Source organism: Sorex fumeus, unplaced genomic scaffold (assembly GCF_029834395.1).
Source record: "Sorex fumeus unplaced genomic scaffold, SorFum_2.1 ptg000098l, whole genome shotgun sequence".
Taxonomy (NCBI): Eukaryota; Metazoa; Chordata; class Mammalia; order Eulipotyphla; family Soricidae; genus Sorex; species Sorex fumeus.
In genome coordinates, this window is record NW_026606155.1 from 1,754,232 (window position 1) to 1,771,344 (window position 17,113).

The window sequence follows — 17,113 nt, forward strand, 5'->3', positions numbered from 1 at the left end:
CTGTCACAGCACATAGATTGGGAAGAAGTGGACACGCGGGTAGAGGGGATATTGCAAAATGCCCATGGTGTTCACCTGGGGTCTGCGCCGGTGTCGGTTTCTCAACTTGGAGGATCTGGTGGGGACCAAACCCTAGTCCTGCTCTCTGCAGGTGGGGCTGATGACAGAGCCCTAAAGAACTACCCTCCAATAGCAGGTGTTTTGAGAGGTAGCGGGGTTTGCCATTAACAGCACAGTCTTGATGCTGAAGGCGCGTTTCTAGACTTTGGCATCAGTGAGTCTCTTTCCTCAAATTACCCGGAAATAAGGAAATGTCATCATGTGTGTTTGGAACGACACTGAGACCCTCATTTTCAAGAGGGCTTCAACTGGCCATCAGAGTCAGTCAGCCACCAAAGTTCAGTCCAGCAGCTGATTGGACTTGATTTTTCTTTTTATAGTCATGATAGTTGACCTTAAGCTTTTTCTCCTGTACACAGAGGCAGGTGCCTCTGGTGACAAGAAATCAGGGGACCTCGTTTTTATGCAGCAGTCAGTAACCTTTTCCATGTGACAGGCCAGACCGGAGAAAGGAGGCGGCTCCCCGAGTCCCAGGGAACCAGGAGCTGAAACAAGGCTCTGGCTTCCAACTCAGAGCTAGGAAGCATTCGCTCTTCTTTGGCGATAAATGACAAAACGTCGCCAAGTTATCACAGTCCATGGTGAGCAGGCCTCATTCCCAGTGGCTTTGCCCAGAAAGCTGTACGTTTCTAACTACAGTCTAAATCGCTTAAAAAATTGAAAAGCCAGAATGTTCCGTTCAGAATGCAGTCCCGTTAGGTAGGTGACAGGCGCCACTGCGTGGCCTAGAAGTAATCAACGTTTATCAGCTGCGTAAAGGATGTTGTAGTGGGATGTTTTATAGAGCAGGTAAACGGAAGGGCTGGCCGCCTCGGGGAACACGTGGTGGTTCAGGGCTGTGTCCATCTCGTCCACGTACTCCACCTGCAGGGCGATGTTCAGCGCCTGGGACAGGGCCGTGATCTGGATGTGGTCACACTCCATGGCCATGGGCTCTACTTCCTGCAAAGCCCCAAACAAAAACACCCAGTTTAGGAGTAAAGCCTGGCAGGAGACAAGTGAGCTGTATGGCCCTGGCGTCTGGGGTCAGAGGTCAGAGGTCAGGGCATCTGTTCTCAGAAATAATTTTCACAACAGCCCTGAGCTAGGTGCTGAGAGCCGTTTCACAGAGATCACCAGAACTGTAAGGTTTGAGTTTGAGTCCAGGTGTTTGGGTGTCAGCCCCATCAAACAGCCGGTCAGAGACACGCACCACCTCTGTCCTCCACTAAGGTCTCTAGGAGAGGGACAGGAGTAGCTTCCAGGGGTGGGTGCAGACTTCCCAAAGCCTGAGGCTGCGGGCCACCTACATGAGTGCAGAAGTCTTTGATGTCCATCTCCTCGTCGATGAAGTGTCGGAAGAAGTCTGCGCGGTTCTTGATGAAGGCAGAGGTGAGCAGACGCAGGAACTGCACGATGCGGTCTGAAGAGCTCTGATCATTGAACACCTTCAGCAGGCTGGACACGGAGCCGTCCTTCTCCACCAGCTCCACCACACTGTAGAACTGAACCAGACCAGGTTTCACCACTAGTCCTGTCCCCATCCCTTGACCCTCCCCTGATCCCCCATCCCACCCCCCCACCCCCCCATGGATTCCTCAGTTTCAGATTCTCAAATTGAAGGATGGAGTAAACTTGAGATCCCATGGGAGTTAAGTTACAGAGTTACACAGCCTTGGGGACCTGAGCCCAGGGCCCTGTCTGCGGAACAGCAGCCGAGGGCTTAGTCACTGGGATGGACTGAAGGGGACCAGAGGTTTTTCCAGCGTGAGACCAACTGCCCCACAGAAGGTGTCTTTTCCCAGAGGAATAGCAGGGAGTCCCCGGGTGCCCTGTGTCCCATCCCCCCCCGTCCCCCCACGCGCGGGAAGCAGCAATAAGGGCAGAGCCGCAGAGTGGTGGGTGGCGGGGGTTCCAGCCCGTCGGCTCCCTCCGGGCCCCACCGCAGACCTGCTCAGCTCACTCACAGCGTTAAAGAAGTTTCGGAACTTGTGCTCCTCAAAGCCAGCAGCCAGAAGGTCGTTTGGGGTCTGCAGTACGTGCTCTTTGAACCTAAAGCAGGGGGAGACTCAGGCAGTTGCTATCAGCCGTTTCTTCCACTCACCCTGTCACAATACGCAGGGCTTCTCTGCCCTCCAGGGTCCATGCTGACCTTCGCTCCCCACCATGCATGAGCCCTGGAGAACTGCTCGACCCACCTCCCAGGGGAAACTGAGGCAGTCTCCTCTCAGACATGCTCACTGCCTCTCATGGGCCCTCGACTGCCCCTTGTTCCAGGGGGTCCTGCACAGTGTCACCTGTGTGCCCTGGGCAGTTGCAAGGATCTTTCCTGCACAGGACCACAGCACTGCCCTCAGGAGGTGCCCTCTCATCCCTACAGCCTCGCAGCCTGCCTGCCTCCCTCCCCCCCCAGACACCCCCTGGGTTAGGGATGTGTTTCTCTGTGTAAGTGCCCCAGGCTCAACAGCCACCATTCCAAATGGTCGCATGACGGGGATTGTATTCAGGTGAAGGATCCGCCTGCCTTCTGTATTTCCAGACTGTGGAGACAATCTCTGTGTTTTAACAGAACACGCTAGTCTAACCTGGTGGCTCTCAGCCAAGGTTGACTTTCCCCTCGGGAGATACAGGCAAGCCAGAGATATTGCAAGTTCAGTTTGAGACCCCTGCAGTCAGACCAGGATCATAATAGAGTGGTCCTCAGAAGCAGCTGATTACGTGGTTTCCCAGTGCATAGGAAAGTGTGTTGGGCTATTCTGCGAAGTCCTGCAGATACAGTGGCACTGGCCAAGTCTGCCCTTAATCCTGTGTTGTCCTATCAACAAAGTTCTCTGCATCCTCACCAGGGGAGGTTCCTGTCCCCTTTACCACACTGCCAGCCACAGCACCTTCTCTAGATGCTCTTGGGACACCAGCAATTCAGTGTGCTCAGGCTCCATTTAGAGTGCCCGTTCTCTTGCTGATTCCACATCTTATTTTTTGCATTTGTTTTCGTTTGGGGGCACACCTGGCATTGCTCAGGGCTTACTCCTGGCTCTGTGCTCAGGGATCACTCGTGGTGGTGCCCAGGGAACCATATGGGGTGTTGGGGATCAAATCCAGGTCAGCCATGTGCAAAGCACGTCCCCTCCCCACTATACTGTCAGTCAGTTCTTTTGAATTCCCAGTTCTGAACTTAATTGTTTCCATGTGGGCATGTAACTCCCTCCATGGAAGTTGTCCATGAGAGCTAAAACGGTTCTTTCCAACTTCTGTTCAGGTTGACAGTTTGATGAATGGATGTTTTGTTTTTTTTGGGGGGGGGGGTCGGGGCTGGGGGTCACGCCCAGAGATGCTCAGGATTTATTCCTAGCTCTGTGCTCAGGAATCACTCCTGACAGGGCTCGGGGCACTACACACGGTGCTGGGGATCAAATCTAGGTGGGCTGTGCCCCAAATGACAGATGTTCTTGATTTGCTTGAGCGGGCCCAGTAACGTCTCCATCGTCAGACTTGTTGTTACTGTGTTTGGCATATCCAATACGTCACGGGTAGCTTGCCAGGCTTTGCCGTGCAGGTGAGATACTCTCGGTAGCTTGTCGGGCTCTCCAAGAGGGACAGAGGAATCGAACCCTGCTCAGCCGGGCTGGCTGCGTGCAAGGCAAACACCCTACTGCTGTTCTTAGTGGAATCTAAAAAATAAATTTTTTTTTTTTCCCGTCTCATACTTGAGCGGTATCACAGCCTCTGAGAGCTGGAGCCTTAGGAGATGTGATTCCCAGATAATAAGGCCTACAAGTAGGAAGTCTTGGCCGGAGCTTAGTACAGCGGATAGGGCATTTGCCTCTCACGCTGCCATCCCGGATCCCTAGCATTCCTTGAGCACCACCAGAAGGAATTCCTGAGTACTGAGCCAGGAGTAACTCCTGAGTACCACTGGGGGTGACCGCCAAACCAACGAAAAAAGTGGCAAGTTTGGGAACTCCTCCATCTGTGTGGTCTATAGGATGCATGTGTGTCACAGGCCTGAAAAAGCCTGAGTTCTCATCCGTCTCTGTCACGGCTCCCGGGCGACCAGCTGCTCTGCCCAGGGCAGCCTGACTTTGAAAGGACTTTTCTTGAGGGGTATCTCAAGAGAGGACTTCAGGTTCAAGTGAATGCTGGACGCAGACGTGGTGCCTGGGCTTAGTGCATTTAGAGCACCAGCAGGTGAGCTGGCATCACCTGAAACCTTTGCTTCACCCTCCAGCCTGCTGCGCTGGCCTGTCCCAAGCGTCAGTCTGTCCTTCAGAGCTTTCCAGGCAGAAACTGATTCTCCACTGGGCAGGGGTGGGCGTCCTGCAGCTGGCCAAGCGCAGTAAGCTGCGGGCCCACACTTTGGGAGCATCTGGAGACGTTTCTGTCGCAGGTGAGGGTGGGAGTATGTCCCAGCCTAGCTCTCCCCAGGGGACCAGAGGCGGTGGGCACTGCCACTCAGTGGAACCCCTCTGGCTGTGTCAGCCTGCTTTGCTTCCCGTGACAGCCACCCACCATCACCATCGCGTTAGTCCTGAAGGCTGGAAAGTGCCCCCCCCCCCCCAAAAAAAAGGCTGTCTTATTCCATCCTCCTCTTTCCTCCTCTCCCTCCCCCCCCCCCGCACACCCTCCCCCACTTTTTGGACCACATCAGGCGGTGCTCATGGCTTCTTCCTGTCTCTGTGCTCAGGGGTCACTTCTGGCGAGGCTTGGGGATCATACGGGGTGCTGGGACTTCAGGTGACTGCATGCCAGACAAGTGCCTGAACCCTTTCCGATCCCATCTGCAGTCTCTTACCTCTCCCACCTCTGCCGCGGCAGGCAGTGGGTGTCCCCTACTGTGGACATCGCTGCCTGGTGGCCTTAATCTGCCCCCAGAAAGATCCTCTGGGAGCACCTAGCCGGTGAGCCCACCCGTGGCCCCAGGGCCCACTCACTTGAGGATTTCTCGGCTCTTCCCCAGCAGTGACTCCAGATAAGAATAGCCCAGGGCCCGGTAGAAGCAGTTCCCGTCCCCCTTGGTCTTGCGGATCGCGGTGAACCTTTTGCTGAGTTCCTGTAGGAGAAACGGGCCAGGGTCGGTGGCGGCAGGGGCCCCCACGGGAGCGGCGCCTGCTGGTCTCTGTCCTCTAAGGCACGAAACTACGCAGAGGGCAACCTGTCCCCAGCGGTCCCTGCCCTCTGCCAGCTACAGCGTCGGATAGGAGGGGTGGGGTGTGACCAGACTTCAGACTGGGCACGGCTTCCAGCACAGAGGGTGAGGTGTGGGGGGCTGGGCCCTAGGTCCACTTAGCCATCTGGCCAGTGCTTCAAACACATCACCCCCTCCTGTCTCCTGACCCGGAGTTTCCTTTGCTATCTGGGGGGGGGGGGGGGGGGGGCAGCGGTCAGGGCTTCTGACCACCAGGCATGGTTCGCTAGGGGCCAGAGTGTCCCTGTGCCTAGCTGTTACAAAACTGGAAGACCTAGAGACGGGTCGGCAGGAAAGGACAAGTGTGTCCCTCGAACCCTATTCTCATCTCCAGAGATGGCATCCGGGACCTGAGAGTCTCCAGGCCTTGCTCCTGCCCTGGAAATAATCCCTGTGGCTGCACCAGGGTCACAGCCCCTGGGATAAACCATGAGGAGAAGCGGAGATGGCTGCATGTCCATGAAGGCAGAAGGGAGGTAGGGCCAGTGGCATTTTTCTGGGGGCAGAGAAGGCCATTCCAGTACTGGGCTGTTTCCTCAGCTGAAAGATGGGGATAAAAAGCCCCGATTCCCCCAATACTGGGAGCACCCCTAACAGCTCGCCTGGGGCACAAAGGCATTAAGAAAAACGGGGCAGCCAGCGTTGACAGTGCTGGCCTTGCACGGTCAACCCAGGTTCCATCCCCAACACCCCATCTGGTCCTCGGAACCCCACCAGGAGTGAGCCCTGAGCAGATCCAAGCGTGTCCCCAAACAAACAAATCGTAACAGGATTTCTCCAGGTCAAGGCCCAACATTCAGTGTGGGGGGAGCCCTTGCCTTTGCTCAGGGCTCGGGTTCCATCACGGAGCCAGCCGGCTTTGCTTTCAGAGCATTACCCGCTTCTCGGTGACCAGCACCCTCCCGCCAAGTGCCGCCTCCTCCAGGGTCCTCACCTGGATTTTCCTCTGGTAAATCCTGTTTTCAGGGTGATCCCGAAGAATTGAGAGGATGTCACATTTTTCTGATATTAGGTTGAAGGATGTTTCACTCTGAAAGAGGAAGCAGACTAGCTGGGACCATGGTAAAGGGCACGGAGAGGATGGGCCCCAGACAGGATGTATGACATAGGGTTTCACCTTGTAACCACACAGAGTCAGGGCACAAACCTGGGACCTTTCTGTTAGAAGTTGCCCATCGCCGGACTAACGCTGCCACGCCCCCTTTCCTCCCCCCAACGGTTTCTGAGGTCAGGTCTGCAACGAACACTCACACAGGCTGGAAATAGAGGGTCCAGGACCCTGTACCCCCCTCACAGCCTCTTCCCAGCAAGGCTGCCAGATGCAGGAATTAACACACGGAGTGATCACGGAGCAGCAGGTGAAGACAGCACCCCCTACCTGCGACAGCTCAGAATGCAGCCCAGAGACCCAAGCCTGTGGCCCGCAGGGCTGCAAAGGAGAGTGGCCGAGATTAGTACCAGGAATTTTGCTCCATGGCTTGGAGGCCAGCCACACGTGCTAGGGGAAAAGGAAACTCAGATAGAGAAAAGGTAAGGTAAAGGTAAAGGCCCTCCCGTTGATCGTCGATTTGCTCGAGCGGGCCCAGTAACATCTCCATTGGAGACTTTGTTGTTACTGTGTCTGGCATATCGAATACTCTCGGTAGCTTGCCGGGCTCTCCGAGAGGGGCGGAGGAATCGAACTCGGGTTGGCCATGTTGGCCGCTTGTAAGGCGAACACCCTACCTGCTGTGCTATCGCTCCAGCCCAGTGGGTAGGGCGTCTGCCTTGCACAGATAGAGAAGAGAACACCAAATAAAGGGTGTTGGGAGGATTCTCCCAGGATGGGAGAAGCATGCTGAAAGTAGACTATAGACCGAACATGATTGTCACCTATTGCCTCTTTTGCAGACCACAACACCCAATAGGAGAGAGAGAACAAAAGGGAATGCCCTGCCACAGAGGCAGGGTGGGATGAGGGGGATGGGGGGTAGGAGGGATACTGGGATCCGTGGTGGTGGGAAATGGGCACTGGTGGAGGGATGGGTACTTGATCATTGCATAACTGAAACCCAAGCACAAAAATTTGTAAGTCTACAGCTGTACCTCATGGTGTTTCACTAATAAAAAATTTTAAAAAAAGTGTCAGGGAGGAGGGAGGGTAGCCCGACCGGCACACAAACTGCACATCTCCGTTCCTTTTTTGGGGGGGGAGGTCTCCCGAGTAGTTCCCGGGGGTGGGGGGCAAGGCCGTTTCTGGTGATGCTCTGCCAGTGCGGGGAACCGGTGAGTGCGAGGCCCCAGGATCCTGCCCTGCTGGGTACTCCAGGGCCACCCGACGGTGCGTGCAGCCTCGGGGTCACAGCTGGTGGTGCAGGTGGGTGCACGTGTGCGAACACAGGCCAGCTACAAGCTGGCTGCTGGGGTGGGTTTCACGTCCTCCACTGCTGAGCCAGGACCGCCATCTCTTCAACCAGCCTCATCTCCCACCTTATATTTTCCCCCGTGCAGCCTCAGCGCTCGGGGGTGGCAGGAGCACCCGAACCTTCAGCCTGCCCGGGCGTGGCTCCCGTCTCGGCACGCATGTCACGTAAGAAAGCAGCATGTCGTTGAGACGAGGCCAGTATCGTGTCATCCCCTACAGCCCTGACATACAGTCGCCGGGCCCCAAGCACAACTGGGAGGAGGACGCCGCCAGGGGCCAGGGGTAACAGAAATGCACTTTCCACTGGCCGGCCAGCAGCTCTGATGGGCGTGTTGCAGGGGCGTCCCACGGCCACCATCACTCTCTGTCCCCGAGGCCCAGGCCAGTGGCCGCTCAGCCTTGTCCCTGGCTAATGTCCATGCCGCCCATCTGCTCAGAGAAGCCTTTGTCATTGGCCTGTCCCCATCCTCCAGCGCCCCTCACTCCAGAAGAGTCCCCATGGGGTGATTGCCAACGTGCATTTGTCCCTCCCCGTATGGCAAAATACACATTACACAGTGTCCCCTATCAGCCTGGGAGCTGGAGTGATAGCACAGTGGGTAGGGCCTTGGCGTTGCATGCAGCCGACCCAGGTTCGATTCCCAGCATTCCCATATGGTCTCCTGAGCACCGCCAGGAGTGATTCCTGAGTGCAGAGCCAGGAGTCAGCCCTGAGCATAGCCTGGTGTGACCCAAAAAGCACTGCACTGCACTGCACTGCCCTCCCGTTGTTCATTGATTTACTCAAGCGGGCCCAGTCTCCATTGTGAGACTTGTTGTTACTGTGTTTGGCATATCGAATACGTCACGGATAGCTTGTCAGGCTTTGCCATATGGGCGAAATACTCTCGGTAGCATGGTGGGCTCTCCAAGAGGGGCAGAGGAATTGAACTTGGGTCGGCCATGTTGGCCACTTGTAAGGCAAACAAAAAGCAAAAAAGAAAAAAGAAAAAAAAAATCAGCCCGTTGGCTATGCAGACACCAGCATGCGGCCGACTCACCATCCACTACCACTTCCAGAACGTTCATCTCCCCAAACTCCACCTCGACCCGTGAGACACCAGCTCCCAGCTCCCCTGCTTGCCCCTGCACCCCATGTCGGCATCATCCTCCCCTCTTGGGCATAGGCCTCTCCAAGGACCTTGCATGTGTCCTGTTGTAAAATGGAGATGTTTGGGGCTAGAGTCGGGAGATCAAACAGCGGCCAAGGCACTTGTTTCGCAAGTGGCCACCCTGACACCCCATATGGGGCCCCTGAAACCTTGCAGGAGTGTTCCTTGAACGCAGAGCCCCGAGTGAGCCCTGAGCACCGCTGGGCACGGCTCCTAGGGTGAATAAAAGCAGAATGTGTTGGTGTGTGCGGGTTACTCTGCGGCCTTCACTGTCTTGCTTCTATTTGAGTCTCCTCTCCTGCCCCAAGGCCTCCGGTTCCGTGGCCTCCAAGAACCCCCTCAGCACCGTGGAGGCTCATGGTGGCTCCAGCGCCCCCTAGCGCCACTCAGGTGCTTACCAGGACAAGTGGGGGGTCCTGCCCCACTGGTGCCTATTCCCCTCCCCAGCCCTTCCCCTCCCCTGCCTGCACCCTGCGGGGCAGCTCAAGTCTCGTTTACAGGCCAGGCTAATGGGTGTTTTGTTCTTTAAGGCCGGGCTTAGCAATGAGGCTGCTATGGAGAAGGAACAGACGAGCCACGCCTCACGGTGTCAGGTCAGGCCTGATCCAGCCGCCGGCCAGGGTCCTTCCTCCCCTAACCACCCCCCCACCCCCAATTCCTGGCTCACCAAGTGATGCTCATGAACCAGGCCCGGATACAACACCCTGGCTCAGAAGCTGTTTCTGACAGGCTCAGACTGGGTTTTGTGGGGGAAGCAGGGGAGAAGGGGACAACCCCCAATCCAGGGCTCTCCCCAGCGACTCTGGGAACCAGCCTGACGCCCGGGAGCATCTCTGGGGTTTCAGACCCATTTGAAGTCCTCCGGGAGCCTGGAATTCACACGGCCTGTTCCCCAAAGCCTCTCCATAGACCTCAACCTACCCACGGAGCCCCCAGACTTCCACCACTAGCCTGGGGCGAGCAAAACTCTGCTCGCCAACCTTCACCCACTCCCCTCAGCCCAGGGCAATTTGGGCCACCAGGGCTGCCGAATGGGACACCCTGGAGGGTTCTGGAAAAGATGAAGCCCAGTAGGGTCACGAAGAGGTCCCCTCCCTGCCCAGCCGGAGTGCCAGCCTTTGAGCCCCTGTGATCCCGGGGCTTGCAGGGCAGACTGGGCCTGCCCAGCTCACGGGGTGTCCGGTCTTCACGCTCCCAACTCCCGCAAGGTCAGGCACCGTCACCCTCCCTTTATTGGGGCTCGGCCCTGGCTTGTCCGTTCTGGGGACGGGAGGGGGCCAGAAGGCTGCGCCCCTTTAAATGCCCCCTTCCAGGCACCAGCCTGGAGGGACAAATGCAGGAGAAGCAAACACCTTAATTGATGAGCTGAGCTTGGCGGCCACAGATGAAGGGGAGGCCCAGAGCCCCAAATTAGCTTCCTGCTTCCACGACAACAAATTAGCAGAAGCTCCTCCCTTCCCAGGGCGCCCCTTCCTGGCCTGCACCTTTCGGGGCTTTCTAGGGGACAGTTCAGCTCCTGCATCTAAGGGTTTCTGGAAGCTTCCATGACTGTCGGCCCCTTCACTCTCCCCCCCACCCCGCCCCCCACATCTCCTCTCTCAACTCTCCTGTGGGCCCTGAACTCAGACTGAACATCTGGCCACCTCCTCCCAGTGGCCCTTGGCACTTGGAGCTGGTCCCTTGTGATCTGCCCCTGGCGCTCAGGCTCAGCCTGACACCCAGATGTCCACCACCCCGAGTCCTCAGCCTTCCTGTGCTCTCCTGCCACCTTCCCGTCTGCCTTGGCACCCCCAGCTGTCCCTCAGGCCCCTCCATGCCACCAGTGCTTGAGCCAAAGATGCCTCACCAGGATAGACTCGGCCCCTGTGACCCCCTCTGGCCCCTGCTCACCTCACTCTCCTTGAGCCCCAACCACAGAAACTGTGTTCCTCCACCCAGACACACCAATCCAACCTCAGGGCCTTTGCACATGAACTTCCCACTGCCAGAATAGCCCCAGCTCGGCATGGGCCTCCTCCTCCTCCTCCTCCTCCTCCAAGAAGCCTTCCCTGACAAACCACTTAAACTCTCCCTGATCCTTCCCTACTGCCTTGACTTGCTAGAGTTCTCCAGTGCTCATCTGCTGTGCGAGTTCACTGAGTGACCTGGCCTCTGATCCATCTCTCACCTTCAAATGTCAACCCCATGACACACACCTGTCACCAGACCCCACCCCTGGGCCCGGGCACAGTGAGGGGTGAGTGAACAAAGGGTGAGCGGGCCCTGGCTTCTGCCTGGCCAACTCCCAACCTGTGTCCACCCCCCAAAAGGTCAAGTCAACCATCCATCCTCTGGCGCCCTCCACAGGCAGAAGCAGTGGACCCTGGGCGCCCTCAGCATGGAGGTCAGCACGGGCCCCTCCGTTTCCTTCCCTCACCTCTTCCCGTCCCCTCGAGCTTCCTGCACCCAACACTCTGCTCCCACCCAGAGCACCCCACTCCACACCATGTTTCCAGGCCAGCCCTCAGGTACTCTGCAACACCCTGCTAGAACAGACTCCTGAAAGCCTTCCTGAACACTCCTATACATCCTTCAACACCCGGTTCAAGACCTCCCACTCCCTTGTGTGCACAGGCTTCCTGCTGTGGGACCGCTCCACCCCCACTGACCTCAGGGTGTGCTCTGCCCAGTTGGGGTGAGTGCCAGCCCCCTCCCCACATACAACCTTCTAGCGGGCGGCTGCCCTGGGCTTGCCTGGCTGTTGCCTTCCTGGGGAGTACAGGGGGGGGCGCAGTTCTCCAACCAGGGCCCGTCCCGGGCACAGCCCCTCTGACCTAAGACGGACACACTTCACGTCCCCTGCACACACTCGCTCCATCCATGCGGCACACACCCCAGAGCTCAATAAACGCTGAGCACCGAAGTCAGCAGCCTCTCACCAGGGATCCCAGGCAGGCTTCTGGAGGGTGGGCTAAACCCCTCTCTGTCCATCAGGTACCTGGGGCTCCTCTGCATGGTGAGAGGGCATGGGGGTGACACCTGCCCTGTAACTTCCTGTCTCCTGAGTCCAGCGCGCAGTGGGCGATGAGTCTGGGGCTCCCAGTGCAGCACAAAGGCTAGCATGGTGGGGCTCCCAACCCCCCCCCACGCTCTCCTACCAGGGACAGTCACGAGACACCCCAGCCTGGAGGTGTGGCTGACAGTGGCTAACCCCATTATTACTGCAGTTCCTGCCACTCCCTGGAGGGTGATGCAGAAACACGGGGCCCCTTCCAGCAGCTGCAGGACCAGGTGAACCCCTGGGCTGCTGGGGAGAAGCAGGAAGCAGATGCTGGAGGTACCCCTGAGACTCCACCCCACCAGGCAGCGGCAAGCAGTGGCAGGATGACATGTAGGGTCAGCTGGAGCTCAGGTGGCTGGGACCCACGCCGCCCTCCTGCACGCCAGTCTCCTGTACTACTCTCTGAGCTGTGCCCCAGCCCAGCAGTGTCCCCTGTGGCGACTCGTTTCCCTCCCAGACACGGCAGGAGGGGCTCCTGGCACAGCACACACACTCAAAACCTGTCACCTCCTGATACTCGCAGCTGCCCATGGGACATGTGCCCAGGTGACTCTCCAAGGGGTGAAGGTGATATTCGAACTCAGGGCCTCGTGACTGCCAGCCTCAGACCCAAAGGCTGTAGGTGATCACCAGGCCCCCCTCAGCTTGCCTGGCCCTGGCCCTCACACCTTAACCTGGAGGGCCTCACGGTGCCACAGGAACCACGATTCTCAGGAATCCCAAGTCCACCACCCACCATCAGCCCCAGCCCCTTCCCACTCAGCTGCAGTTCCCACTCGGCTGCAGTTTCCCCACCACCCAAGCCCAGGCAGGGTCTGGCGGCTGATTTTGCTTTGCTGAGACCCTTAAGTCACCTGGGGCACCCGAGACAGCCTGTCCCACGAGGGAGGTCCCAGAGGCCCCATCCCTGCAAGCCCGAGAGACCTGGGTGTGTGTGTGGGGGGGGGGGGGGGGGAGGCGGGGGTCTGCCGGCTGAGCCCTAGAGTCCAGAGGGCGCTGACTGCTTTTGTGTGTCTATTGGGGGGTGAGCATCAAGAAGGGGCAACTTAGCCCTGCATCCCCCCAGCCCCCCACCCCCAGGGAGCCCACCATCGACCGTCGGGCTGGCCGCCCCGGCTGAGCAGTGCCCACGGGGGACGGCTGGGCACGGTCCTCGGACCAAGGAAGGACGGGGGAGGGGGGTGGGGTCCCTGCTCGGCCCGACTCCCGGGGTTCGAACGCCACTGGGGGCGTGCCCGCGCCCCCCGCGCCCCTGTCCCGCTCCCCCCCCTTCCCGATCCCCTCCACTTCCACCAGCAGCGCCGCCACTGACCATAGTGACCAGAACCTGCGGGCCAGGTCCCGCCCCAGCGAGGAGCGATCCGGTGCGGGAAGGCGCCGCGGGGGTCACTCGCCGGCTCCACCGTCGGGTCGGTCGGGCGGCGGGGGGCGAGCGGAGAACACACCCGACCGCTCCGCGAACCTGCGCTCACACCTGCACCGGGTCCCAGCGAGACACACGCCCCGCGACTGACGTCGGGCGCGGGCAATCAGAAGCCGCGCCCGCACGACGTCACAGAAAGTGGGTGGGACTTCACGCGCCCGCAGCCTATGCCGAGAGGGCCCATTTGACAGGGCGCCGCCCCCCCTTAAAGACACAGCAGCCTTTCAGCCCGGGCCCGGCGTTTAGCCCGGCCCAGAAAGACAGGTTTTAACTTGGTAAAGGCTTGAAGGGCTCCTAACAAAAGTTTCCAGCTGAGGTCTCCCGAAAGATTAGCTGGCCGTGATTAATCCACCAACCAGGTCAGGTTGATCCAGATCAGGGGATCGGCATGCAGTGGACACGTGTCCTAGACTTGACCGTACTCGGCTGTATAGAAGCTTCTAAACAGTATTTTATCCCCATTCCAACTCATGAATCAGTTGGTTTCCAGGCACCCAATTAATGTTTGTTGAATGAATGTCCGGGATGGTTGATTCTGTGCTTCTGCAATTGTCTGACAAAGAAAGGTATGTACCAGGGCACAGGCTGAGAACCAGTTTTGGCGACGCAGTCTGCGTGCAAGCTCATTATTACTGGACATCAAACGGAGGAGCAGGAAGCGTTCGAAGATTCGAGCCCTGCTAAAGTTGCTGCTTGGGGCGGGAGAGGAGGGCAGAAGATGGGGCGCGCTGCCTGCCTTCATCTCCCAAGTATTCACACTCTTGGGAGTGTAGAAAACAACTCCCCACCCCACTCACACCCATGGGCACCAGCAGCAGGCTGGGCTCCTGGGAAGACAAACATCTGTACCTGCCAAGGGTACATCATCTACTAGGAGGCAGGGAGTCTGGGTGGGAGGAGAAGGAATAACAAAAGCACCCAATATTATCCTCTGTAGCCCATGTGGTCCCCGGAGCCCATCAGGAATGATCCCTGAGCCTAGAGCTCAGTCCTGAGCACCATGGGGAGTGACTCCCCTCCCCCAAAACAAATCTGTTCATCTACAAGCAGCCTTTTTAGTATGTTTCTTCTAAATTTTCTGTTCGTTCGTATTTTTTTGGCCACACTGGGTGATGCTCAGGGCTTACTCCTGACACTCTGCGCAGGAATCACTCCAGACGGTGATCAGGGGATCATATGGGGTGCTGGGGAACCTAACCTGGGTTGGCCACGTGCAAGGCAAGTGCCCTCCCGGTTGTACTATTTCTCCAGCCCGTTTCCTCTAATATTGTTATTGGAGAACTCACTCCCAGTGACTTACCCAGCAGTCCTGATGCTCAGAAATACCAGGGTCACACCCCTCCCACACACACACACTCCCTGGAATGCCCAGGGGAGGTGGGTGGACCGAATACCCCCAAACCTTCTATGGCAGCGTCCACCCCCAGCACTGCAGCTATGTCAAGGGCTCCACTTCCTCGCGACCAGTTTCTGCAGAGACACCAACCTCCAGGCTGAGGCCTCTCGGGTTTCTTTGGGAGTTGGGGTGGGCAGCCTCATACGCCTCCCACTGTCCCCCCCCCCCGCCCCCACCCATCCCTCAGACTTCCCAAAGCCCCAGCAACCCGGCCTACCATCTGCATCTCGGCTTCCTGGAATCTTTGGAATCTTTTCCAGATCATCCCATCCGGAAATGTGTGCATGGCTTAGACAACTCCTGAAGCAACAAGCTTCATAATTTCTTAGGCAAGGACTTAGCAGTGCTGCGATCAGACATAACCATGCTCACATAAATTTATTTTCTAGATCTATTGATATGAACATTGCAACTTTATTATGAATTTTACTCCTAGAATTGTATCAACAGTTGCCACATTTTCTTTCTACATTAAATTTTTTTTTTCTTTTTGGGTCATACCCGGCGATGCTCAGGGGTTACTCCTGGCTCTGCACTCAGGAATTATTCCTGGTGGTGATTGGAGGACCATATGAGATGCTGGGAATCGAACCCGGGTCGGCTGCGTGCAAGCAAGGCAAACACCCTACCTGTTGTGCTACCGCTCCAGCCCCAATACATTAAATTTTTAACAATTTTTAAATTGGGAGAAAAAGAAAAAAAAGAAATACCAGGGCCAGGAATTAGACTCTGGGCTCCAGCATGCCAGGCTGAGCCTCTGGAACTGGCCTTGAACCATCTCCCTGGCCCCGAATACTTTCCTCTAGGCGATTCCAGGAAAGACAACTATGAGAATGAATCTTGCAGGGGCCCTCCTTGCTCCTCTGAACCCCATCCTGTGCCGATGTGACTGACGGCATGTCTTCTTCACCTCTCTGAAGCCTAGTCTTCACTGACAACAGGAGCGACACCGTCTGTCCTGTGTGTCTGGGGAAGTCACTATGGGAAAGCCCTTACAGGGGTGGATGGAAACACTTTGTACATTGTCATTGAAGGAGACGCTGATTTTTTTTTTTTAGGATGGTGTTAATGAAGCCATGTTCAAAAATCCAGAGACTCCCAGCTGGAAGAAAGGACCACCACAAGGGACTAGAACCTCAGAGATAGACCCTCACCATCAGCCTGCTTGCTCTCGAGGGACAAAGGTGCCTAGAACAGGTATCTGTTCACTTTTTTTGCTTTTTGGGTCACACCTAGCGATGCACAGGGGTTACTCCTGGTTCTGCACTCAGAAATTCGTCCTGGTGGTGCTCAGGGGACCATATGAATTGCTGGGAATCAAACCTGGGTTGGCCGCATGCAAAACAAAAGCCCTACCCACTGTGCTATCACTCCAGCCCCACATTCACTGTTTCAGTATTTGATCGCACTCCCTCCCCACCTCCAGTGTTTGAATAACATTCACCATCTCGCCGTAGAAGCCTCCAGATACGCACAAATCAGGAAGGGGGTGAAGCAACTGAAGGAGCCGAGATCTAGGGTGGTCGATGGAAATGAGATCTTGGTGCGGACGACCAGGGTCATGAAGGCACATACAGAAATAGAATTCTGCCCCCCACGGAACTGTGCATTGTGTTACAAACCAAGCTTATTGCAGTCATGCTTTTAAAAGGACACAAAGATCTACAGAAGAAAATCAGAGATCAGAGGCCTGTCATTCCAGGCTCTGCGCTGCAGAAACGGAGTTCTCAACCCAGCTCGTCCTTCCACACCTCCCGCTGTGGTTCGCGGTTGGCAGAGCTGAGACTTTGCCAAAGTGCTAGGGGTGGTGATTGGGTGGCAGGGGGTGCCCAAAGGAATGCTGCAACATTGTGCAACAACCAACCTCATCTGCACGACTGGGACTTATTTCCTGGCATGACAATCCTGGGGGACCCCCAAACTGCTGTGTGAGACTTGGAGGTCCCCCAGTACCACCAGGGTGGCCCAGGTATTCCCTAGCACGAAGGGCCCGAGCAGCACCTTTGCATTGAGCTGCCAAGCTCGCTGACTGAAAATCACCAGTGGGGCCTCCAGGATTTCATGAGCACTGTTTGGGAGTACCCCATGCCCAGATGTTGTAGATGAGGGGGCCCTTTCTGGCCCGGGCTGGTCTTTAGGATGCGGTAGCAGCATTATTGGGGAAGGGGGTGTCCTGGGGGGACCGTGAGAAAGACAACTTGAGCAGGGTCTGAAGTTTTTTGGGGGGGTCACACCCTGTGGTGCTCAGAGCTTATTCCTGCCTCTGCACTCAGAGTTCACTCCTGATGTGGCTCAAGGGACCATATGGGAAGCCGGGGGTCAAACTCCAGTTAGCTGTGTGTGAGGCAAGCTCCTTACCTGCTATACTATCACTCCAACCCCAAAGTACAGAGTTTAAATGAAGGTCCTGGAGGG

The 17,113-nt window shown here is 57.0% G+C and overlaps 1 protein-coding gene across 1 annotated transcript; it reads right to left on the reverse strand.

Moving 5' to 3' along the window:
- Positions 1-672: 672 nt before the first annotated feature.
- Positions 673-13,352, reverse strand: OTUB2 (OTU deubiquitinase, ubiquitin aldehyde binding 2). Its single transcript, XM_056134244.1, has 6 exons — positions 13,192-13,352; positions 6,219-6,314; positions 5,031-5,149; positions 2,067-2,151; positions 1,410-1,604; positions 673-1,062 (listed from the first exon to the last, which is right to left on the reverse strand). The coding sequence occupies exons 1-6, from the start codon at positions 13,192-13,194 to the stop codon at positions 856-858; spliced, it is 705 nt and encodes a 234-aa protein (XP_055990219.1). The 5' UTR covers positions 13,195-13,352; the 3' UTR covers positions 673-855.
- Positions 13,353-17,113: the final 3,761 nt, after the last annotated feature.